We start from the raw sequence: 25,445 nt of genomic DNA, 5'->3' as shown, positions 1-25,445 counted from the left end.
CTGTTTTACAGAAAAGGATGAAAGAAGGACATCGTGCCAGGGTACAGTGATGTCATTTAGTACAAAATCACAGGAAGTCCAAGGGGCTGTCTGTGATTGTCCCATGCAACTTTTCACAATGCCAGGGTTCCTCTGTCAGACTCCCTACTTGGGATCACACTTGCCGCAGTGCTGGGTAACTCACATTCATCCACTGGTTTCCAAGCACAAGGCTAAAATGTACTCTGGAACTTGCTCTAATTAATTTTCAGTAGCACCATTCCACAAGTCTAGTCATTGATTCATTGATCGGCCTACCCACTTATTCATTCACTTATATAGGATGCCTACTATACAATATAATATGCCAGTCATGAGCCTCAAGCTCCAGGAGCTGACTAGTCTTCAAGGTATCATGACTTACGTAAGGATAAGCCACAGTGTTTGATCACTATAAACGCCATGCTGTGAGAATGAGGAGGAAGAACCACAGAAGGGTTCTGTGGGCGCCGTCAATGCTATATGGTCTGAATGTTCATACACCCCAACATTTATGTGTTAGAGTTATAACCAATGTGATGGCATCTGAAGGACAGTAGACCATGAGGGCCAGTACCCCTCACTAGGCAAGGCAGGGTGGCCGGAGGGCTCTTGGATCCACCTCTCTCTACTTCCCACCACATGAGGGTTTCAGGCACAGCCCACTGGCAAGGAGCCCATGCATGTATAAGCAACCTCTTACCCATACAAGTAATTCTAATGAAACTCATTGGATCATTACAAATACAAACATGAAAGTACACAGTGGGCTTTCTGGAAAGTAGAAGGGGGTCAGTGGAAGGGGGAGGGGCTGAGTTAGTTACTAAAGGTAGGATTGGAAAGAAAATAAGCATAGTAAGACTGCATTAGCATAGAGCAACAGAGAAAATGGAGCGGGGAAAGTAAATAGAGACACAAAAGGGAAATGAGATGGGCCTCTCTAAAGGTTCACAGACACCTGCAAAGGCTAAAGAAACTCTCACACAATTTTAAATATTCCGAGCACTTCACAGGCAAAAGCAAGGAGATCTCAAGGCCAGACCAATCTTTGGCCTTTGGGTAAGCTTGCTTAAGAGAGAGACAGATACAGAGACAGAGACAGACAAACACAGAGACCCAGACACAGAGACACAGAGAGAGGAAATGTGAAGCGCAAATTTGAAATTAGATGTTGCATTGTACGCCTCTCTTTGCAGTCACACAGCAGTACACAGGTCAGGGTCAGAGCCTGCCTCCACACCTCGTTGCTTGACCTTCTCTGTCTATCCAGGTTGATGTCATGTAATGAGATCAGAACCTCTGTGGCATTGTGCTTCCTGTGTTGATCATTGTTCCTTCTACAACCAAAGGGTGTGCTGTGGGGACGTTGTATACTTTAACTAAAGGTAGCGTTCAGTATTGGGGCACTTGAAAACAGCTGGGAAGCTTCCTATGGATGTGCTTTAGGCCCTAACTCCATCAAGTTTGCTACCACCTGCCCCACTATTGGGGAAGTTAGCTAGTGTCAGCCCAGTCTATTGCTCAGGCCACACATGCACCATGTGAAACAATGCTTGTTTCTGACTCATTTTCACTGTACTTAGAGGTATTTGCAGGTATTCCCAAATGATCACTTTCACAGAAGATGGTGGCTTTGTCTGGTATATTCTTTGGGTGTATCTAGGATTTTCATATTGTGCATGCTGTGTGCATGTGTGTATTTACATGTGTGTAGTTTATATGTAGACATTGAAAGTCTGAGGATCAATATTTGAAATATAAGAAAGAATCAGGTCAACACCCCATTGCCTGATATATAGTCTTTATTGATGTCTGTTTGCTTCTATTTGCAGTGTTTTGCAGTAAGGTGTAGAAGCCTCAACAATAAGGCTGTTGGGATGAGGCTCCAAAAGAGTACCTTTCTCTATAAACAGTGGATGGACTTAATCTGAAATCAGCAGGAGCCCTGAGTACAAGGGCGGGCCGTAGAGCCCTTTGAAGCACAGATGTGTGAGCCTGCATGAGCAGGCCCTTTCCAGCTGTCAACATCATGGATCACTTTACAAGCCCGGAGTCACTTCCATTGTGCCCGGCTTCAAGGGCTAGTATTAAGAATATAGATATGAGGAGTTCTTTTTGTTAAAATTAAGTCAATGAGGTTAGAGCATCCTAAGGTGTTAGTCATTGAAAGACATTGAATTACTAGGGTCTGTTTCCTTGAAAATACCAGAGTTGTAGCTGATCAGGTAGACGAGGAAAGTTAGCATGCTGATGTTCCACGGTCTTGAGAAAGGGTGCTGTATTTTCTCAATGAGGGATAGCTGGTAGTTTAGGCAGCAGAGAAACCTCCAGCCAGGAACTTACTCATGGTCTACTGTTATTTTGATTGACAGGTATGGCAGCTGCTTCCGATGCCCTCGACCACTCTTCCTCTTCAACACTAAAAGATGGAGAAGGGGCATGTTACACAACTCTGATTTCTGACATCTCTTATCCACCTCCAGAGGACTCTGCATACTTCACTGGAATTCTTCAGAAAGAAAATGGTCACATCAACACTTCCGAGAGTCCTGAGGAGCTGGAGACCCCCGGACCCTCATTACCGGAAGTGCCTGGGATGGAGCCACATGGCTTAATGAGTTCTGATTCTGGAATAGAGATGACTCCTGCTGAGTCCACCGAGGTGAACAAGATCCTAGCTGAGCCCCTAGACCAGATGCAGGCAGAAGCCTATAAATACATTGACATAACCAGGCCACAGGAGGCAAAGGGCCAGGAGGAGCCACGCCCTGGGCTAGAAGATAAAGACTTGGACTTTAAAGACAAGGACACTGAAGTCTCCACAAAATCAGAAGGGGTCCGTGCACCTAACCAGCCAGCTCCTGTGGAGGGGAAGCTCATCAAGGACCACTTATTCGAAGAATCTACCTTTGCTCCTTACGTAGATGAGCTTTCTGATGAGCAACATAGGATGTCTCTGGTCACTGCCCCCGTCAAGATTACACTGACAGAGATCGAACCTCCTGTCATGACTGCCACACATGAGACAATCCCCGAGAAGCAAGACCTGTGTCTGAAGCCAAGTCCTGACACAGTTCCCACTGTGACTGTCTCAGAGCCTGAAGATGATAGCCCAGGATCTGTCACTCCTCCATCTTCTGGAACAGGTAAAGTCTTTGGTAATTCTTGACTCTGGGAAACCCCAGCCTGTGGAGGGTTGAAGTTCCAAAGCATGAAGGAACAAAGACTTGCATCGAAAATGCTTGCCTATGTGGTCCCTTTAAATCACATTTAGTTTAACTGATTTAATTAACACACAATCTTTTAAGGTCTGTGCACATTGTACAGAGGTCTCAGTCTGGGGTTTCCCTTAAAGTCCTGTTGGGTTCTCTTTGTAACGTGTTTCTGTCTTTACTTGATGGGGCGGGGTGGTGGTGATGAGAATGACCAATGGAAGCGTTAACGCTCTCCTGGCCCTCAAGTTCAGAGCAGGGAGGTGCCACAGTTTTGAGATTAGCTCTTCTCCCATGATCTACTAGGTCTCTTGGAGGCATTATAGGGAGAGCACCTCAGCTGGGCTGCCTTGTCCAGAACATGTAACATGCCCAACACAGGCTCTGCATCTGTGTAACAGAAAGTTGGAGTAGGAAGGGCTCAGGCTCCTTTGGGGTGGTACAGGCAGGAAAAGAAAATCTCAGAGACAGATGATCCTCCCTGCTCTCTTCAGTTCTAACGTTGTTCCGTTACTCCCTTCAGTTCTTGAATATACCATTGTAGATTTGAATCTGAGAAATAGCTTTGATCAGAAGAGGAAATTCTAGGGTTTGGGGACTAGAGTTTAGTAAGTAAAGGTACCTGAACACTGGCATGAGAACCTGAGTCCAACCACCTACCACCTAGGTGAGAAAAGAAAGGCGTGATGTGACATTCTTGGAATCCTAGCACTAGAGAAGCTGAGACAGGAGGATCCCCAAGCTGCTAAACTGGCAGCCCTAAGTCTCAGTGAGAAACTTACCTCAGGGTAAAGTAAAATAAGATGGATGGCTTCTGAGGGACAACACCTGAGGTTGTACCCTAGCCTCTACACACACACACACACACACACACACACACACACATACACACACTGTTATGCAATGTGTACACTCACAGGGAAGGGGAGGGAGAAAGGGAGGGAGAGAGATAGGAGAGAGATGAGAGAAGGGGATATAGATGAGAAAGAGCAGGTGTGTGTGTGGGGGGGGAGCGCGCTTAGCCTAGCTAAGCTTCTGCTTGTCCAGCATTCCCAGGAGACCACACTGTGCCAGCTGTTTGTAGTTCTTTATCTAAGGTTGGGAACTTTTGAAATTCCCCCAATCCATGTTGGTGTGTCACCTGTATTGTCATTCTGCAGGCCTTGCTTAGGCTGTCGTATGGCTGACATTTCATAGGTGTCTCACAGTGGGCATCCTGCTCCTCTGGCTGTTCTAATGTTCCTGCTGAATCTTCTGTGATGTCCCCTGAGCCTTAGGTGTAGGGATGAATTGCAGACATACTAGATGGGACTTGGGTCCCCATGGTAATTTATTCTCTGTAGTTTGGACCAGTTGTAGATCTCTGTACAAGCCTCTATTTGCATCTTTGGTGAGTGGTGAGAGCTACACTTAACTGTGAACATAAGGATAAGTGTGTAGAATACAGTTAGAAACTATATTAATGTAGGAACATGTCAGTGGCTTCAAACTAGGGTTATTCAAGAAAGAGAGGCTTGACCTGTAGGGTCTATGACCTTTCTACCTACAGCCAGTTAGTTGGCTGGGCTTCCAGGCATATGTATTTCCTCTTACTGAGTAAACTTTAAGTTCCATTAAATAGCTTTTGGTTGCATCCAAGATATAAACAGCACTACTGTACCCTTGAGAGCATTTTGCTGTGCTGGTCATTGTTGTGGTCTGTAGCCTTAAAGCTGTGGAGAACTATTGATTGCTTTTCTCCCTTACTGGGTTACATAGCACTTTTGGATACTATGATGCAGCTTCTGGGGCACTTCCTAATTAATTCCTCTAGTTCCTAGTTGGAAGTACGTGGCATCTCCAGCAATAGCCCTTACATTCTGCGAGGCAACTGAGGGCAATGGCCTGTATTTTTACTTGTTAAATCTACCAGCCTATCTGGAAGAACCATCCTAGCTGTTAGAGTCATATGCAAAGTTACAGAAGGCAGGTGTCTGTGCTCCACCCAGACCTTCTTCTACTGACTTAGAATTTCTGAAGGCAACCTAGAGCTGCACAATTCAGATATGAACTGTGGGGAAAGACCATGGTTCTGGGCTGGGGAGATGGCTCAGTGAGGAAAGTATTTGCCATGTAAGCACGAAGACCAAAGTTCAGAGCCCTCTCACCCACATAAATGCTGGCTGGGAGGGCATGTCGGTCCTGTAGCACTGTAGTCACAGTGCTTGAGGAACAGGGACCGGGAATTATCAGAATGCACTAGATAGACTGAGCCAACAAGCTCTAGGTTCCAGTGAGAAGCCGCTCTGCATCATCATGCATAGAGATTGCTGCCCAACAGCAACATTACCTTCCAGTTTTCCCATTCTCTGAAACCAGCATTCCACATTCCCTCTATATACATTTGCTTACTCTAAACTTTTACATACATGTACTATTTTAATTATGCAGCTCATCATGGCTTATTTCCCTTAGCACAGTAACTTGAGGTATGCTTTATCATGCCCCTGTATCTCACCACCTCCTTCCTTTTTATGGCCAAAGAATATTCCACTGTAAAGCCATATCACATTTAATTTATCTACTTAATAGTTAAGGGATACTGGGGTTGTTACCACCTCTCATTTAGGTCACTGTTTCATCTGAAGTAAGTTTTTCATGTAGCATGAGGGAGGGTTCTGGCTCCATCCTTTTGCCTATGATTATCCAACCATTTTTCCTCTCTTCATTTCCAAACTATGACCAGTCCCATCTCAGACCCATGCTTCCTTAAAACAGGGAAAGCATGGCACATGAAACAGCAAAAGCATTTGAAACAGAGAGGCACAGATTTGTATTCAAGACAAGTCATTTCTGCCAAGGACACCAGCAATACACTCAGAGATTGTAACTGAAGAGACTGAGATTGTGCTGTTTACACGGGTGTGGTGATGGGTAAGAGAACCAACAGACAACAGCAAGAACTTCATGCTAGAGAGCCATTGCTATCCCTGGACCAAGGAGGTAGGAGGAGGTGATTCCCGTGAAGACCTAGAACTTCAAAAGACACAGGGAGTTATGAACAGCACCGCAACATTCCTTCCTTTATCCTTTCCTATTGAGTGAACCAGGGTGGAAGTGATTCTGGACAATGTGCAGAATACAAACAAGATGATAGGGCTGGACCAACGTTGGCAGAGAGGGAGCACTAGTGAAATGGTATTACACAGTTGTGCAAGCCATTACCACAGGTCAATGTACATACAATGTACACAGCTCTGTGTGTACAGTGTCTGTTACCCAGTGGGTGCTCGCTCACATGTGGAGCTGTGCTGGTGCCAACGATGTCCTCCAAAGACTGGATTGTGTCTCCCTTGGCACCCTTGTTCTCCCCTCCCTCCCCATCCTTAGCCCACCACGTAGAAGTGACTTCATGTAACTCTTACACTACTATTCTGTTTGGAATCATAGCACGGACTTAAGCACGTGGCTTACTAAAGAGTGAGCCATGATGAAAGCCATTTGAGATTGTACAAGAACAATCGTCAAAAAGTTTGAGAGAGAGTGAAGCAGCTCTTTTGCTTTTTAAATGTTATTTTTGAGATTATAATACATTTACATTTCTCCCGTTTCTTTCCTCCCTCCAAAGTCTCCCTTGTGGCCCTTCCTGCTGTACTTCAAATTCATGACCTTTCCCACTAATTCTTAATACATGCATATATGTCTATACGTATATATTCCTAAATATAAGCTGTTTGGTCCATATAATGTGACTTGTATGTATTCAGGAGAAATAGTTGTTTTAAGGCACTTCAAACGCAGAGTATATTATTTCTCTACTCCAGTGACTGCTCTTCCCATGAGGTAAAAACCTCGTGAACTCTGACACACCCACACTGTCTCCACCTCTTCCGTACTCCCGTATTGGTGAGTCCTTCCAGACAGCCTCCTTTTGGTATTGACAGACAGATCACCGTGACTTCCGCCTCCAGGCTTTTGCACTGCTCAGCTTTTCCTTTGGAAATGAAGGGTTGAATCTAGGTCCACCTCTTGCAGAATCCTCATCTGATCTGTTGAAAGCTGAAGCCTCATCCCACCCTGTCCAGAACGCCTGATTCCCTTACTGACTCTGCTCTTCCCTCCTGGCACTTGCTGTCACACGCTATGCACTTGTTATACACCCTGCTGTGTGATGTGACCCATTGCCATCTGAACTTTTGTCCCTGCTTAATAGATGGATATTGTGCAGGGTAAAGTTGGTCCTGATTTGTAGAGAATTTTCAAACTCTAAAGCACGTTATCCGGCACTCTCAGAATCCTAGAGCCACAGATGATGTAGCCGTGAACAAAAAGATATAGTCATCTTGCCTCCCTAGAACCCCACAGTGACCCTAATATTCTGCAGGAAACTTTGGATAATCAGTTCTTGTCACATAAGGTCCAGAAATGGATGTCTAAGGTACCCGGAAAAAAGGCCCTGCCTGCTCTATAGCAAAACAGCGCCAATCTTCTGAACATGGTTGCCATGGTGATTCCAAGAGCCAACCTCAGCAGGTTGCCAGTGTGGTCTCCAGGCCATCTGGAGGAACATCAGGCAGAAGTCAGACACTTGCCCTAGGGACTGGGGTGACTCTGAGTTGATGTCTTCTCAAGAGGGGGTGGGCAAAGCACGGCGGTGGGCAACCACAGCTGCAGTCCCATGAGGTGGTAGACCTGCTAATCCTCTTGGGGAGAAATGACAAAACCTCTGAATTTTAGGCTTTAAAATAAAAACATTCTCATGAGAAATGCAGAGCTCAGAAGTCTGGCCAAAGCCCCATCTTCTCTTATTAACAGAGAAGGAATTGACAGCCATGTGCATGGGGGAAAGATAACTTTCAGATTTCTTGATGTTGGAGGACTCAATTAGGGATATGTGTCCATTTGATTATCTGATGAAATCTGTGAAGCTGAGAAACTCCCTTGAGGGAATGAATCAGAAATTAAAATGACTTCTAGAATCTTTGGTGCACCAAAACAGACAGAACAGCCAAGATTCTGTTGCTAAGAAATGTCAGGGTCATTTTTTAAAACAGCTAGATTAAGATGGATAGGTGTGTAAATTAATTGGGCCACAACAGTAATTAGCCTTAGTTTAGGTGGCTTGCTTTCCAGCAAAGCCCTGGAAACAGACTATTTCTGCACTAATGAGATGTGTGTTTCTCAAGCAACGACAAAACATCTCCCCTAATGGAATTTTGTTTTATTTCTCTTCTCTGTGTCCATCTGTCTGTCCGTGTGTCTGCCTCTCTGGCTCTCTTTCGCTCTGTGGGAGAACAGAACCATCTGCTGCCGAGTCCCAGGGGAAAGGCAGCGTCTCAGAGGATGAGCTGATTGCTGCCATTAAAGAAGCAAAGGGGTTATCATATGAAACCACCGACAGTCCAAGGCCAGTGGGCCAGGTGGCCGACAGACCTAAAGCCAAGGCCAGATCCGGGCTGCCCACCATCCCCAGCCCCCTGGACCAGGAGGCCAGCAGTGCAGAGTCTGGAGACTCAGAAATTGAGCTGGTGTCAGAGGACCCCATGGCCTCTGAGGATGCGCTGCCCTCTGGCTATGTGAGCTTTGGCCATGTGTCGGGCCCGCCTCCTTCTCCTGCCTCTCCATCTATCCAGTACAGCATCCTTCGGGAGGAGCGCGAGGCCGAGCTGGACAGTGAGCTCATCATCGAGTCCTGCGATGCCTCCTCCGCCTCGGAGGAGAGCCCTAAGCGCGAGCAGGACTCACCCCCGATGAAACCAGGCGCCCTGGACGCCATCCGCGAGGAGACAGTCTCTAGAGCCACCGAAAAGCGAGCACCCAGCCACCATGGCCCTGTAGAGCCCGACCCAATGCTCAGCTTCGTCCCCGCTGCCCTCCAATCCCGCCCAGAGCCATCGCCCGGTGATGGAGCCACCGTCCTGGTCCCAGAGCCGCCCATGTCACAGCAGCAGAAGCCTGAAGAGGAAGTTGTGAGCTCCAGTCAAAGTCCTGCGGCCACCGAGAGTCCTGAACTATTTGGTTCTGGTCTTGTGCCCTCTCTGCCTTTCTTCAACAAGCAAAAAGGTAAAGGGGGTATCTTTTCCGGTCCAAGCAAGGTTGTCCCGCCAGAGTCCTTCCTGGGTGCCCTGAGGTATCCTCCAGGAAGCTGAACTGTCACCATGATTGGGGGTTGGGGCCAGTGGCCCATTGCCACTGAAGTCTGTTTCCCTTTGAGCTAAGCATCTTTTCTCTTTCCATGTCCTAATCACAAAGGGTTTTGTATGCTCCGTGAGACCTGAATCGGTGACCCCATCCTTCCTTCTACTCCAGGGCTGGTTACCTCCATGGAAAAGTGAAGCTTTGCTTGGAACTGTCCAGAAACTTGTTTCCAGTTTCTTCCTATTTAAAGACAGGGGATGGCTAAGTCCCTTCATGCCTAAACCCCCTTTTCACTCAGTTTTGCCTAAATGGGCCATATGTACCTCAGCTTCACCCTTCCGTATATCCAAGGAGGGATGCTTTTGTTTTTTGAGTTCTAGATAATCAGAAAAGACAGCCACCAAATTGCTTACACAGTTTCTTCTGTCCCCCAGTGGCACTTAACATGACTCAATAGTTTTTAAAGTTGCTTATAGTTTAGAATTATTTTACTTTAGTCGTTAGGTTCTCCCTCAGAGAAAGTTTTCAAATGAAAGAAGTCAGTGTTTTATCATCTAGAATCCACAGGAATAAAGGAGATTTTCCCAGTATCTCGAGTTGTCCAACACACCTAGTTGCAGATTCTTGATGGATTTCAGAGAGAAAAGAACCAGATGACCAGATGAGGCACGGCTCACTCTGAAAGCACGCATTCACTTCAGGGCCCCTGCTATCCATCTTCTCCACTTTTGGTTTCTTTCTTTTTTTTTTTTATTTTTAAAAGTTGTAGGTTTATTTGACCTGAAAATAGTCACAGATGTTTCAGGAACAGGGCTGAGGCCACTGTAGAAGCAGCCATCTGTTGCTGTCTCTTTTCCCTCAGGTACTTCTAATACACAGCTCAGTGTTGGTCAAGAACCATTCTTAGCCAGACTCAATTTTTTTTTCTCAAACATATATGTGTGCGCGCGTGCGTGTTTGTGTGTGTGTGTGTGGTGTGTATGTGTATGTATATGTATAGTATACACACACACACAAATGTAGCTTTTCATCAAATTTACTTGCCCTCCTTTTGGCTTGGTATTTATTTCTCTACTGTAGGTTGTGTTTAAGAAAATTTTCCTTCCTTTAAATAAACCCACTTTTGGTTTCTTGACAAGTATTTTGTCCTTTGAAGATAAATGATTTCACAGGTACACCCTCTTGGGTATAGCCTTTGCTAACCTTTAGTGTTTCATATAAAAATAGAGAATAAACTCTTTCTTATTGGAAAGCCGACACATGACACATTAAAATGATCACACTAGAATGGGAGGATTTGGAGGAATAAAATTACAAGATAACCCCATTACATGGTTGTGGAGGTCAAGATAACTCCCCCCACCCCCAGTTTTGTGGATCGGCCCAGGGCACTGAGCAACGTCCTCAGCCTGTTGACTCTTGATTGTTCAAATAATTGTCTCCAGAATTTAAAGTGTATTATTTTCATGCGATGGGGGGATATTTGAAGTCAAATGTAAGAGTGAGAATGCATGTTTGTTCGGCAACCACTGAAACTAGGTTATCTTGCGACCACTCTGCCTGGGATAGAGAAGGGCCCTTGGCTTGCAGGGGCTGAGGGCAACGGCGCTGACGTGCACAACTTTAGCTCCTGGGGCCTCAAATGGTTGAGCTAGAGTCATGCTGCCTGTATTCGTGTCATGTAGCATGTGACAGGCATGTCTTCACTTTAATCTCTAAGGTTCCTGAGACAGTCACTATGTACTATTCAAACATGTTTATCTTTTTAAAAAAATCTGGTGCTGGAGAGATGGCTGAGCAGTTTAGAGTGCCAGCTGTTCTTCCAGAGGTCCCAGGTTCAATTCCCAGCACTAGCAAGTCAGCTCACAGCCATCTAACTCCAGTCCTGAAGGGTCCGATGCCCTCTGGCCTCTGCAGGTACAAGGCATGTAGCACAGAGATAAACATCCAGACAAAACATATAGAAACATAACATATACAAAAAAAAATCTGAGATTCTGAGAACTAAAGAGAAAGGGGACATTTGCAGGCCTATTTCCTTCCCAAATCCATGAAACAAGCTCAACAGCTGTGGTTGTTAGCGAACATCTGCTGAAGACCAGCAAAGCTGGAGCTGTGGATGCAAGGGCGTGAGCGCACGGTTTATGACCAATTTGTCTCCATTCAGATCTCTGCAAGTTACCCATACTGCTTAGACCGTTTGTTGCTAAGTTTAGATGCTGGAGAGGAGGTAGTAGTAGTCTTTTCAAAAGATTGAGGGGTCCCAGGGTGAACGCCCTCTGCTTACTCCTGCCCTGAGGGGTCCTTTGAAATCTAGTCTCCCACCGAAATCCACTGCTAGCTGCTCTCCACTCTGGAAAGCCAATCCCTGGAGGCCCCGGTGAATGACTCGGTACAACCAGAGGGCTACTGGAGCTTTGAGGTTCTCTCTGGTCTGTGCAGCTCTGTTTCAGCATGTGAGAAAGCACACTGCTGCAGAGCTGCCCCTGGGCTGTTCTTAATCGCTGCTGCTGGCCAGCAGGTTGGTGCTTAAGCAAAGTTTGACTGCCCTTCACTGTGAGGTCAGATCTGCTTCGTGGTTTCCAGCTTGTGTCCAGTGAAGCATCAGTAGCAGATGTTTTTGGGTTTTTACGTCACAGGCTTTGGACTGGCCTCACGGGCCTCTGTTTCAGGACCTGGAAACATTTAGAATAAGAGTCAGCCACCCAATGGCATCATGGTATAAGACAAAGGGACACCAGATTTACTGGTCCCAGGTCTGTGATTTGGAGATTTCTCACCCTTCAGAGCCCTCTACAGCTATAGAGCTGGAGAGAAAATATCTTTCTTTGTGTCTCATTTCCCTCCCATGCAGGCCTACCCTCCTGTGCTCTGCATTCTCTTTCTCCGAAACTCCAGAACAGTCTGTTAGTGCCCTCACTCTGAAGCGAGAGATCCATTTTCATTTCTGCAAGGTTATCTCAACTCTCAGGAATGTGCAAATGAAAAGACTAATTTTAAAAATCCTCAATTAATCATTTAACAGCAAATATGACTCATCGGGTTAGGTGAGTGCTGGCAGTCAGCTGTCACAGTCCCACCTAAGCCTGTTCTACTGCAAATCATAGTGACTCTCTGCTTGTCAAACCCATTGCCTCTTTTCCATCTAAGTTTTCTTGTCTTCTCTGGAAATATAACAGTGTAGACCTGATCTCTCTTAAAAATATTGTATGGAAAAAATAAGAGCGTTTGTTGCTCAGTTTTTAGCACCTAGGTTGGGTGGCTTACAAGCCTCTGTATCTCTTGCTCCAGGGCAATCTACAGACCTCTTCTCGCCTCCAAAGGCAGTGTAGTCACATGTACACACACACACACACACAAGCACACATATACACACAAACACATGCCCCATACCTCAGCCATACACACACACACACATACACACACACACACACACACACACACACACGTACCACACACACATATACAAACATATACCCCACATCTCTCTTAGCCACACACATACACTTAAAAAATTAAATTATAAGAAGTAAAATATTGGTTAAGAAAGTAATGAGTAATTTTGTATGAATTTTTATTATACAAATAATGTAATATTGTGTCTATTATTTTGTAAAGTTTAATTACTTTTATTATTTTTTCTGAGGCAGGGTCTCACCAAGTTGCTCAGGTTGGGCATAAACCCACTCCGTAATCCAGGCAGACTCTGCACTTGCAATTCTGTGTCGTGCTTCCAAGCATCTGAGGTTACAGGCCTGTACCAGCAGGCCCAGCTTCATACCTTCTCACTAAGCAGTTAGGTAAAGGACTGTCAGCTCCTTCACCACTCCCCTTCTGGGGCTTTCTTGTCTTATTGGACTGATGTTTTTCCTTCCTGGCTCTTAGCTTGTCACCCTCTTTCTCAATCTCTTTTGCTCTTTTCCAGTTGTCCTGGAGGTGTTCCAGAGTTTCTCCTTACCTTGTGTCCTCCTTCAGGTCCTAGATCCCAGGCTAACCTCCCCTGTGGGCTTTTAGCTTTTTATGTGGTAAATGCCCAGTTTCTTGCTTTGAAGACATCTTCTCTTTTGAGCTCCAAGTCTATTTCCCCACTGTGGTTGGATAACCGGTAGGACTTCCTGAATTCAATTCATCCATGTTATTTGTCTAAATCTCTACTTTCCTCCTTCTTTTGTTTTCCATTCTGGAGCAAATGAAGTGATATTAGGTAAGTTCTACTCATCCTTCATGATTACAACTCTTACATCTGAAGCACTGGCTTAGGGCTGGGTTTGCAGCTCAGTGGTAGAGAGCTTGTCTAACATTCGTAAGGTCCTATTTAGGCCTGCCAAAAAGAAGATATTATGAGGATAGTCTGATAACAGCTATTGCTGCCTTAAATAGCCGTACACTTTTGTACTGTAAAGATCTTATCCCTCCAAAATCACACTGCAGGCAGCCGTGGTGTGTGTGTGTGTGTGTGTGTGTGTGTGTGTGTGTGTGTTATAAGTATATATTGGATACTTGTGAAGGTATATTTTATTTATCAAGATACACATGTGAGTATCCTTCATATAGCATTGTTGGTAATAATAAAAGTCTTACAAGGAACATTCCATCCACAGAGGGATGAAGACTCATCATGAGGTAAAGCCAGAAGCACTCCCAGCTGACCCAAGTGTCTGCAATAGTGTTTGTCTATAAAAATATCCCCCAAATGACCCAGAATGTCCTTAATATCTGAAAACACCAACAAAAGAAGCACCCACAATATAATAATCACCACTGTAGAACCCAAGAGTGCACCCGGTTTGAGAAACACTGCTTTCTGCCAGCTGTCCCTTCACGAGTGCCTGACGCCTGCAGTATTGTTAAAAGTTCATGTCTCTGTCCTGCCTCTACCCTGAAATCACAGAACGAGAATGAGCAAAGACCTAAATATGAACTTAAAATAAGTACACTGGATCCTGAGGATTGCTTTATTTCTCTACGAGCTCAGCAGCAGGGCGGGACAGTAGTGCACATTGCAAGGAGGATGCCTCAGGCACACGTGTTTTCAGAGAAGCTCCAGGAGGCTCTCAGATGATTCTGTTCCTTCTGCGTAGAGCAGCTCCTGCCCTGCACCCCGGGAAGAGGGGTGGGGCAGGCCTCTGCAGCCTCTTCCCCTCTATGGGACCAGCTGCACAGTCTGCTTGGGAGGAAACTGTGGCAGGAAAGGGTAGTGTTTACAGGAAGGCTGCCAGGTAGGATCTCTTCACATAGACTACTAGGTCTTCACCTGCTGGGTGCTGCCACAGTAGACGTGGCCAGCGTAACACATGAGATGTGTCTGTCCCACAGTATCTGGGAGAACCAAAGTCAGTGTGACCCATTTATTCTTCTTCTTGCAATTCTAAAACTAACTAAGTCACCATACTTATTTGCTTCTGTGGAATTGCATTAATAACTCTGGCCCTAAAGATTCTTGGAAAATCTCTTATTTTCACAGTACAAATTTCGGCATCAGCCGGAGGCCTGATACTCTTGTGCTACGGTGGCTGCTTCCTGTCAGTTTTCATCAAGATGGAGCAGCAGTTGTCTGATGCAGCCTGGCTCTCATGTCAGTGGAAGCCAGTGTATCGGCCAGTGTTCTTCAGAGGGGAAGAGCAATACAATGCATATGTATTACAGAAGGGGATTCATTAGAGTGACTCAGATTAGGGACTCAGTGGCCTCACACGGCTGTCTGCACACTGAAGAGTCAAGAGCCTAAATACCTCAGTTCAGATCTGGCACTGACCGTGTAGAGGCTTCCTAGGCAGCTGCTGGTCTTCAGTCCACATGGGAAGAAGCTGGATTCTGATGACAGTAACATAGACAGGACAAACACATTCAACAGCAAGAAACAGAAGCAGGCGAGCAAGAAGCCTTGCTTATCCTTGGGCTTCTTCATGTCTAGGTTGCCACTGGAAGATGCTGCTTTCTCTGATAAGTGGTATTCCTAACTCAGTCTTTCCTGGAAATGTTTTCCCAGGCCCACCCAGAGGAGTGTCTCTTAGTTCATTCACCCAGATCCAATCAAGTCAAGGATCACTATGCTCAGTGCAACCATACAAATACTTAAGAGACATCAGACTTCCCAACTTAGACCATTAGCACCTAAGCTAATTTCATGTGGCTTTTTCCAGTAACAGAAGATGCCCTCCTCTGAATATCCCTGGAATGAGGTTGACAGTAGGCAGCTCTATCTGTTGGCTTCCATTTGTTGGATTTTCTTCATAAAGTAGACGAAAGGTTAACATTGCTCAAATTGCATGTGGATCCATATTTTTTAAAACATTGGCTCCAGGGGGCTGGGGGAGATGTTCTTCTTAGCCATGGATAAAATTGCTCCAAATTGTGGTAGCCTCTGACATTTGTTATTTATAGGACAGTGTTGACACTTCTTCCTCAGGGTATGGTTCTTGTATGCTGTAATATTTCACTGTCAAATCTGGAGATATAACAAGCCCAACTCATTAGCAAATCTTGTCTGGGCATGGAAAGGACATGGGCTAGCTACTAAGATGGACACAAGTCAGTCTGGAACCTGTCCATGGAAATAGTTCACAGATAGCAAACATTTTGGTTCTTCCAATAAATAGTGACTCTATCCCAGATATTTGTCCATTGTATAAATTATCTTCACTTATAGGGCTAAGAGAACATATTTTTAATTTTCAGAGTCAAAAGAGGGTTCAGGGCATTTTCCCACCCCTTTGGAATGCTTGTCTCCCTTTCTGGTAAAATCATGATGCCCATAGGCACAGTCTCTACACTGCTAAGAACAAAGGTTCAAGGTTCCTGAAATAAACAGCATACATGTCATTCAAAGGTATGACAGCCATTCCAAAGCAAGACCTTCATTTTATTCATCCTTCCTTCGATTCAAACAATATGGCACACTACAGGTGTAACACAACCAGTGTAGCAGTGACCAAGGCAGACATGAATGGATCCTTTGTAGGGTTTGGGTTACTATCTGAGAAGCGCAGACCCTGAAAAGGAAATACTCTTCAGAGTTATGTGAGTGAGAACCTGGCCAGGGCAGCATTTATTGATTGATATAGAAGTCAGAGAAGATCGAGAAATGAAGCAACAGAAGAGTGGATTATAGCAAGAGCAGATTAAAGACAGTTTTAGGTAGAAAAAAGTGCAAAGGCCAAAGGCACAGAAGTTCTAGGCATATTCTAGAAGCGAAGAAGAAATAATATAGCAGGATGTGTAGGCAAAGGCACTGTCCAGAAAAGGAGTTGGTTGGCTGGCAGTGTCTTCTCTTGCTCCCATCATGTGCAGAGTTGGGTTTTTCTTGAGCATTCTCAGCAGACATGAAAGAGTTTCAAATTAGGAAAGGGCATGACTTTCTTAGCCTTTTGCGTATTGACGATATTAGGGAGGGAAGTTTGAGGGAAAGACAAGTTGGAAGACAGAAGATAATTGGGAAGCTATTGCCAGAGCAAGATGTTAGTAGATGAAAGGAAGGAACAGCAACGGACAGGGAAAGGAGGGAGTAGACTGGAGCTCTTTGGGAGGTTGATGCACTTACTTTGTATCAGAGGGAGAGATTTGATCTCTAAAATCTCCTAAATGATACTTGAGTGTTTGCTAACACAGTGAGTATAGATGCAAACAGTTATACGGGAGAAGAATGCCTCAAAAGTTAGATGTTACTACTGTAGCCATCTGACGCTCGTGTGTGTATGTGTGTGTGTGTGTGTGTGTGTATGTGTGTTGTTGTTGTTGTTGTTCACTATTGGAAAACTACACATGGTTGTTACTAACATCTTTTTATGGCAAAGATCTGGGGGGGGGTTATTGCATTTGGGTGACTTTAACGTTTAGATGGCTTATACTGGAGCCAGAATAAGGGTCATATTTGGCCCTTGGAGTTTAAATATGGCGCATCATGAAGGATTATGGATAGCCAAGTTGTCTTTTTTAAAGAGTTTTATACAAGCTTGTATAAATGAACAGAAAATGACCAGGCTTCAGAATATCTAAAGAAAAGTTCAGATATAAATAAAAATTATACTTAACAATTGTTTCAGGGTATCTAGTGCTATAAACAAACAAACAAACAAACAAATCACTACAACCAAAAGCAACTTTGGGAAAAAAGGGTTTATTTTAGCTTACAATTCTCAGAGTCCTAGTTCATTGCTGAGGGGAGTTTCAGGGTAGGAACTGAAGACAGAAACCTGGAGACAGGACCTGAAGCCCAGACGGTGGAGAAATGCTGCTTATTGGTTTGTTCTTCATGACTTGTTCAACCTGCTTCCTTGAATCATCCAGGATAACACAGGATATCCCTGTGTTGGCACTGCCCACAATGCACTGGACCCTCCCACATCAACTGTTAACAAAGAAAATTCCCCCCAGACTTGCCTACAGTCCAGTCTTATGGACACATTTGTTAATGAAGATTCCCTCTTTGCAGATGTGCCTAGGTTTGTGTCAAGCTGACAAAATGGAGCCAACACAATTGGCCCTTTGTCGACTCAACACACAAACACATCACTTAATCACCTATAGCCTTTTCTTTCTTGTGCAGTCACAAGGTCTCATATTAGTATCAGTATTGAAATTCAAAACATTCCAACTTTTAACAGTCCCACAGTCTTTAAAGTTTCAATCATCTTAAATGTTCAGTCTCTTGAAAACATCCAAGATCTCTTTTAAAGTTAAAACCCCTCTAAAGTAGCCAGTCTGTATTATCCACCGTGTCTTCTCAAAGTTCCAAATCTCTGAACTGTGGGCTCCTGTAAAATCAAAAATATGTTAAATACTTTCTTACTCTAAGAAGGAAGAACTAGAGTCTAGTTGTATTAAAATCAAACAAAACCAAGTCACAGCAGTGTAAATCTGCATTAGATTTCTGGGAATCACAATCTCCCAGGCCTGGAAGGGCTTGCCACAGAGGATGGCTTGCCGTGTTGACTCAGGCTAGCTCCACCCCACAGCTGCTGCTGCCCTTGGCGATCTTCCTTTGGTACTGACATCTTCACAGTGCCGGGGTCTCTGTTACATCTGAGCTGCACTTTCATCAACAGCCTCTGCTGAACTCTCTTCAGGGATTCTCAGCCAGGCACATGGCACAAAGCCTCAGTTTCTCTCCATGGCCCTTTCGATCCTGGGACTTTTGGTTCAACTGAGACAGCACATGCACCAGTGACCTCTTCTGACATCTCCTAGTGCTGAGCCTCAAGTGCTCTCCATGACCCGTTCATGGCTTCACAACCAGTGCCACCTTGGAGACATTTTCACATTACTGCTTTTGACTGCCAGCATGAGGTATAGCCTCAGCTCCCTCTGGACCACAGTTACAGTGTGCTGGCCCCAAGGAAATATGTTCAGAAGATTTTGCCTCAATAATGCTGGTCTCTCCTTAATCACAGCTAACACTTGAGGGTAGGGTTTTGCTGAGGGATAAATGGAAAGTAGAAGAGATGATTTTATTATCAGTCAGAGACCATACCACCACTAATGAATGATTCAGTTCAAAACTGAGTATTCTAGTAAATATAGCCTTTGGCTTAATGCTTCCATTCCAGTAGGCACTTTGGGTTTTCATGACTCTTGGGTGAGTACTGAAATCTTGTAGGAGATTTCCTTGAGCACAAAAACTTTGCAAAAACAAAATGTATGTGTTTCAAAACCAAACTCATTGACCCTTGAACTCACTGTTATTTATCTTTCCCTGATGACTGGAGGAGATTCTATTCTCCATCAAAAATTCCAGAGGAAATGAGTTAAAACAGAAGTGTTGTGTGTGTGTGTGTGTGTGTGTGTGTGTGTGTGGTTATGTGTTTGTGTGTGTCTGTGTGTGTGTATGTGGGTGTGGTGTGTTTGTGTGTAGGTTCACAGACTGCTAATGTCTGTTGCCATCCAGTGGTTGTAATGGAAATATCCAGCTTCTAACTTTTCATCTGATCAAAACCTTCCACAATTTAAACATCCTAGTTCATTTTCTTGGGTTGTGATGTAAAAGGAAGTCTCTGAGTGATTTTTGTAGCATCCATGTGGCAGGGTTGTTTAAGTGATGACTGGCCACCATCATATGTTCCTTGGAATTCACACAGGGGCATTGTTTCCAGAATATTTCTGAGTAACTTAGCTTTCCAGTAGAATTCATTTTAAGCTACACCATTTGGCTTCTACCCAAACTACCCTGAAGACTTTCTGAATCTGGTTTCCGACTGATGAGAGACTTTCATTTCAGGCTCAAGGCAAGAGCTGAGGTTCAGCCAGTGTTCTGGCTGACATTGTAGCTGTAGGAAAACCCAGATGCAAAATAGGTTTTCTCAGTCACCATTCAGTCTCATTTTCTAAGTTAACTTCCTAATTTTTGACCTGCCTTTAAGTGAAGCTAAATATCTTTCTAGGACAAGTTGCTTTAGAGTTCAGAGACTGAAGATTTAATATCCCAGAAGAGTGTTGATGTCAATGGGAGTTCACAATGGCACTGTGTAATGAGATGCATTATACACAGCTAATTCAAGTGCTAACATGTCGGGCAGCTAGAAACTCAGTGCACAGCACTTAAACTGAATTTAAAGGTAGCCAGTCCATGGCAGGAAAGTGAGAGGGGCAGGAGCCCAAGGCACCTGGTCACATGAAACAACTGGTCACATTGTATCCACAACAAAGAGCAGAGAGAGACCATGGTGCTCAGCACAGTTTATCCTTTGCCTTCAGTCCAGGACCCCAGCTTAAAGGATGGGAAGGTGATGCCCACGTTAGCAAGCTGGTAGCTGCAACACCTTTACAAAGGTGTGGTTTTCTAAAATACCATGTAGCAACCAGATCACAAATCAATTGACTCTAGATAACTTTGATAAGAATAAAACAATCTTATTGTCCAGGACTTTTCTTTCTCTTGTCTGATGCCCACATTTATGCCCTTCCTTCTTTGTATGATAAAGATATTTTTTATATGACTAAAATCTCTCCACTAGGATGTGTTATAGTTGCAAAGCCAAGAATCTCAGTTAGACTTTGATTTAGAAAGTCTCTTGTGATTTATATGAAGACTACATCTTTCCTCAGAGCCTGCCAGTGTGACTAAAAATGACAAAAGATCTCATTAATAGGGAAGTTTGAGATCCAAACCCTATATCTGAGTAGACGTCCTCAATGAGAAAGTGACCTCCATTATTCTAGCCCTATAAATTGTCTGTCATATCTGCACAGACTCTAAGAAATATACAGCCAGTTTCTTGAACTGTAAGTTCTATCATTTTTTTTCATACATACTATTTGTGCCTGCCATCAATGTGATGCTCGTTCTGTAGCTGAAAGAAAGTTATAGTTTCCAGCAGAGTGATGTAGGTTGATGTATGCTCTCTCCTGTGTAGATACTTGTACATTCCATGTCTGGAAAGTGGCTTAATCAAGGCTTTACTTCCTAGCCTTTCCTTCAGCTTGAATTTATATAATTTCTTGTCCACAGAAAGTGATATATCACCAGATATTGGTCATATCTGGGACGAGGCAATATCTGAGATGCAATGGTGTATTTTCCTCCTTTGAGGTCTAGGGAAGATGGCAAAAGGATGCACTAGAAGGACTACTGGGTTGAAAGTCTCTGCTAGTGAAAACTCACACTAAAATTAAAATCTTCTTAAGATAAGCCATTGTGATAGTTAATACTGTCACTTGGACTTGACTCTTTCTTTACCCAGTTATTAGTAGTTCTGTGACTTTGGAGCAATAAGCCTGTCTGTGCTTTTTTGTCTGTTCAAAGAGGAAACTAGTGCCTACATCACTTGCATCTTGTGAGGATTGAGATGATTTAAATTGTGTTTACTCTTATATTTTACTGCTATTCAAATATTCATGTTAGTTATAGTTATACAATAAAATGGGACTTTTGAAGAATCTAGTTCAGTTACTCATTTAATGCAATTTCTGCAGTAAGGGGTTTTCTATTCATTAATATTTTTCCTATCATGTTAAAGCTTATCTTTAACAACATCAACATGTTGGCAGCCAAAGTACATGGCTTGAACCTGAAAATGGACCCCCAGACAAAGTTATTAAATTAACAGGCTGATGGGTAAGATTCTGTACAGAGCCTTACCAACCTAAGACAGAAGTACATTGTTTTTGATAATGCATATTCCATGATGGGTAAGGAAGGCACTCTTGTCAGAACTACCTAAGATAGGCTCAGTCTTGTTAGTGAAATAAAAAAGGAGGAGAGGTGGAGAACCTTTGAGTCTGCTTGGCAAGAAGCTGACATAGGCCAAGGACAAGGAAGTGGGATGTTTGGCAGGAATATGACATTGGCCAAGGATAAGGAAGTAGGCTTCAAGCAGGAATCTGACATTAGACTAGAACAAAGAAGTAATTTCAGGTAGGAATCTTAATCGTAGGCTACAACAAAGAAGTAATCTCAGGCAGGAATCTAAATGTTAGGCTAGAACGAAGAAGTACTTTCAGACAGGAATCTAAATTTTAGGTTAGAACAAGGAAGTAAGCTTCAGACATGAAAATGACCTTGGGCTAGGATAGGGAAGTAGGCTCAGATACTTTGGTCATCCTGATAAGCCTTTAGAAACAGTGATCATGGGCATGTACACGTACTTGGGTTTAACGCCTTGCTTTTTCTTTGACTATTTGTGTTTATTGTCTTGCTTGTTCCACAACTATTTGCATCTATTTTATTGCTAGACCCTCAACCTAGAACTGACCTTAATACATGCATGTAATCAAAATGGTATGAAAGCATAAAGGAAGAGGGGATATAGGATAGGGGGCTCTACAGAGGGGAAATGGGGAAAGAGGATGACATTTGTATTGTAAATAAATAAAATATCCAATAATTAAAAAAAGACAACAAAAAATAAATAAATATATTTAAATAAAAAGTTGATAGGTTTCTTTTACTTATCAAGGTTTGATTGGCTGATTTTCAGTGCTTTAAAGGAAGTTGACCTGCTCTCACTAATAACGTTTTCCCATACAGTAGGGTGGGTCACCTTGAGAAGGTGTCCAAAAACCAACTGACCCAATTTATCATGTCCTGTTGAGCACTGTTTTCAGTGTACTCTAAATATCCCCAAATATAATCATTGGCCATAACACCCATAGGCCAGTATTTGTCTAGTTCAAGTTTACCACCACGTGGGTTCATGTGATCTTCATTTTGTTCCTCATCTCAATGAAGGAAGATCCCCCAGGTCCCCATAGTGGGCAACACCGTTTCTCTGACTATGGGATGGTGCTTTGGGTTCCTACTTTGAAGTCCCTGAACAATGGGCTGGAACCTGGAACCATAAGCAAACAAGTCTCTTTATCCCCAAAGTTGCTGGTGGCTAGGGTATTTGATCACAGCAACAGAAATGGAGCTAAAGCATAGTTTGCCTGCCAGAATCAGCAACAACCAGACCTGGCATGATATACATGGGCCACGGGAAGCCAGCATTTCTTCTGGCACATTGATCTCTTGCTTGAGTTTCCCCAGCACTTATCACCCAATGGTCTGCTTGTCTTCTTGTGTCTTTAAACTCTTGAGATCAACCTTTTGTTCACTGTGGTATCCCTGTCATCCATAATGAAGCCTCCTAGACAGTGGCTCCTCAATAGACACTTGACAACCAAATAAATCCCAGATCATGACTCCAGACATGGAGGTGCAGTTGCTGATGTGTACCATAGATTTTTATTGAATGCCAGTGTGCTTTGTAGCTTATTCTCTTCCCACAAAGCCCTTTTAAATGTTATTACATCTAGTGAAAAGCTAAAGAATAATGAGCCAATTAAGAAGAGAACCCTGTGTAGGGATCACCTGCTGTTACTGGCGAAGGACTTTGCCTCTTGGCTGTACTCCCCTGGGGTGATCAGCTCTGGAAAGGGCAATGCAGTCATCAGGGAAAGATGCTTCCTGAGGTTCCATGGAGGTGGTCAGTAATAGATTTGAGTTGATAAGCCAAGGTGGCATCGCTTTGGGCCAACATTTAACCTTTTCTTTGCTGAACTGAACCTGAAGAACATTTATGTACAAGGCCAACCTACTGACATTTTATAACCTCCATACCATGGAACACTTTCTGAATAAAATTTTTTGGTATTCTGAATACAGAAGAACCTTACTAAAAACCAAGTTTGTTCTTGAAGTGGTTATAGAGATTTGATGTATGATGCAGCAATTCTAGAGTAGGACAGATGTGGATCTGAATCCCCATCTGTCACTTACCCCAAACTTCCAAAGCCTTATCTATGTATAAAAGATGGCAAATATTTTGTCCCCTCTGGAACAGTAATGAGATGAAACTCAGTGATGCTTTTGAAGTAGTCAGGTTGATAGAATTGGAACATCATAAATCGCAGTAATTACACTCCCATTTTTTAAAGTGGGCTGTGCTTTCTGTACTAGCTAAAAGGCTACATGCTCAGATCACAGGTTGTTTAAGGACCCAGGAGACTGTGAGGCTGCAAGGGGCCTGTCCTTGGTGGATGAGCCTTCTGGCCAGGTGTTCCTAATACTGCCGTGGTAGCCATGCCCCAGGCCTGCCAGTCAGCAGCCCGCCCTTTGATACCCTCATCATTCATATTTCCCCCAAATGATAAGAGGTATGGACTAGCCACTTCGTCAGGATCTGGTGAAGCCCACCCAGCACAGCCTCCTTCGTGGGCTTAACCCTTAGCCTGAGCCCTAACTCCATGACCGGGACAGCTAAAAGGCAGCAGAAACTTTAGAGACAGGACATTACTGTCTCCCTTTAATGACTTGGTTGAATCCAGTGTGACATGTGCTAGGTTGCTGCCCTCCCGACCTCACCCCCCTCCCCAAACAAGCAGCTTCACACACAAAGGTTTGTCTGCATTATTTTTTCAGAAGATACCTGCTATCTTCTCAGGATTTAATGTTCTCACAATAATAAATTTGGAATATCTCCTTTAGACAAGATTAGCAACAGTTTGAGAGTTTGTCACATAAAATGCTACCCCATTCATAAGAATTTCCGAATTAAAAAACCCCTTTCAGTTATCTTAAATAGAAAATGAGCTTGCCTGTGCTTCCAGTTCTGGGCAATCTTTGATGGTATAATGTTACAAATAGGAAAAAGGCTTCACACAGAACTTCTTGTCTCTCTCAGTGGTGAGGGCCAGGAGATGTTATCGGATTTAATTGTTTGGTGTTTCTTCTTTACCCACATCATACCTTTTCAAAACCCACAGGCAGGATTTGAGATGTACCGACAAAGAGCTGCCGCCCATTAACAATACATATGTTGGTAGTAGGTAAAGGCTGAGCCTTCAATACCCGGCTCTAACATATGATTTAGAACGAGTCTCGACAATCTATATGTTGAGATACTTAAAACAGATCCCTAAGCAAAATTTCATTCACAGATTAGAATAACAGAATGAATTTCCATTTATAACTCAGCAAAATTTAACAGTAGGATTCTGTCATGTTGGTGATGTTTTGGTGGAAGTATTTTAAAATTAAGTTGCTGTCATGGAAATATTTCACCCCCAAATATTTCAATGTGCACTTACCCCAAACTTCCAAACCCGAAACACTTTTCTTGCATGACCTCAGAACTATTGATACATTAAATTAATATGTTATATTTCTCTAATAGTCTTCCGGTTTCCCCTTTCAGTTGATCTTTTTTATTTAGCTTATGAGCAAATGTGTCTTGAATGATATCAGAAAGCAGAACAATTCTCGGAATGTTACCTGATTATTAGATAGGATTTCTTTGTCCATGATAAACAGATTTATTAGGAAAATGGTCACACAGAATAGTTGATGAGATTCTTCACTATTCACATGGTTGTCTGGCTCTCTTGTTATTTCTGCCCTTGACTTTTTGGTGACCAAGATTTTATCGTCTTTATAATTTAATGAGAAAGTCAGAAAATATTCGATGACTCCTTTTTGGGGGAAGAAGCCTTAAATAATATATGTAAATAGATGGCCAGTATGCTGATGTCTTTGCCCTGCTTATAAATCTTAAGAGTATCTTCTCTGACTGGGTAGCCCCTACGGTTTATAAATATTATTGAGCCTAACTTTCAGCTGACAAGTGTTTCTGGGGCATCCCCCAGAGAGCCGGATGCTTCGAGGTTACCAGCGTTGTCGCTACCGTG

At 43.6% G+C, this 25,445-nt stretch overlaps 1 protein-coding gene across 2 annotated transcripts in view; it reads left to right on the top strand.

Moving 5' to 3' along the window:
* Positions 1-25,445, top strand: part of Rtn1 (reticulon 1) — a 195,955-nt gene that overhangs the window by 92,623 nt on the left and 77,887 nt on the right. Inside the window, exons 2-3 of one of the 2 annotated variants that reach the window (XM_028789348.1) lie at positions 2,391-3,164; positions 8,508-9,272. The exons of the other annotated variant lie outside the window; for it this stretch is intronic. Coding sequence (XP_028645181.1) covers positions 2,391-3,164; positions 8,508-9,272 — 1,539 coding nt within the window. The remainder of the gene's footprint in view (positions 1-2,390; positions 3,165-8,507; positions 9,273-25,445) is intronic. 2 annotated transcript variants of the gene reach the window in all.

This window comes from Grammomys surdaster, unplaced genomic scaffold (genome assembly GCF_004785775.1).
Source record: "Grammomys surdaster isolate TR1022 unplaced genomic scaffold, NIH_TR_1.0 127, whole genome shotgun sequence".
Classification (NCBI taxonomy): Eukaryota; Metazoa; Chordata; class Mammalia; order Rodentia; family Muridae; genus Grammomys; species Grammomys surdaster.
Note: the sequence above shows the minus strand (reverse complement) of the source record. Positions and strands in the feature narration are given on the sequence as shown.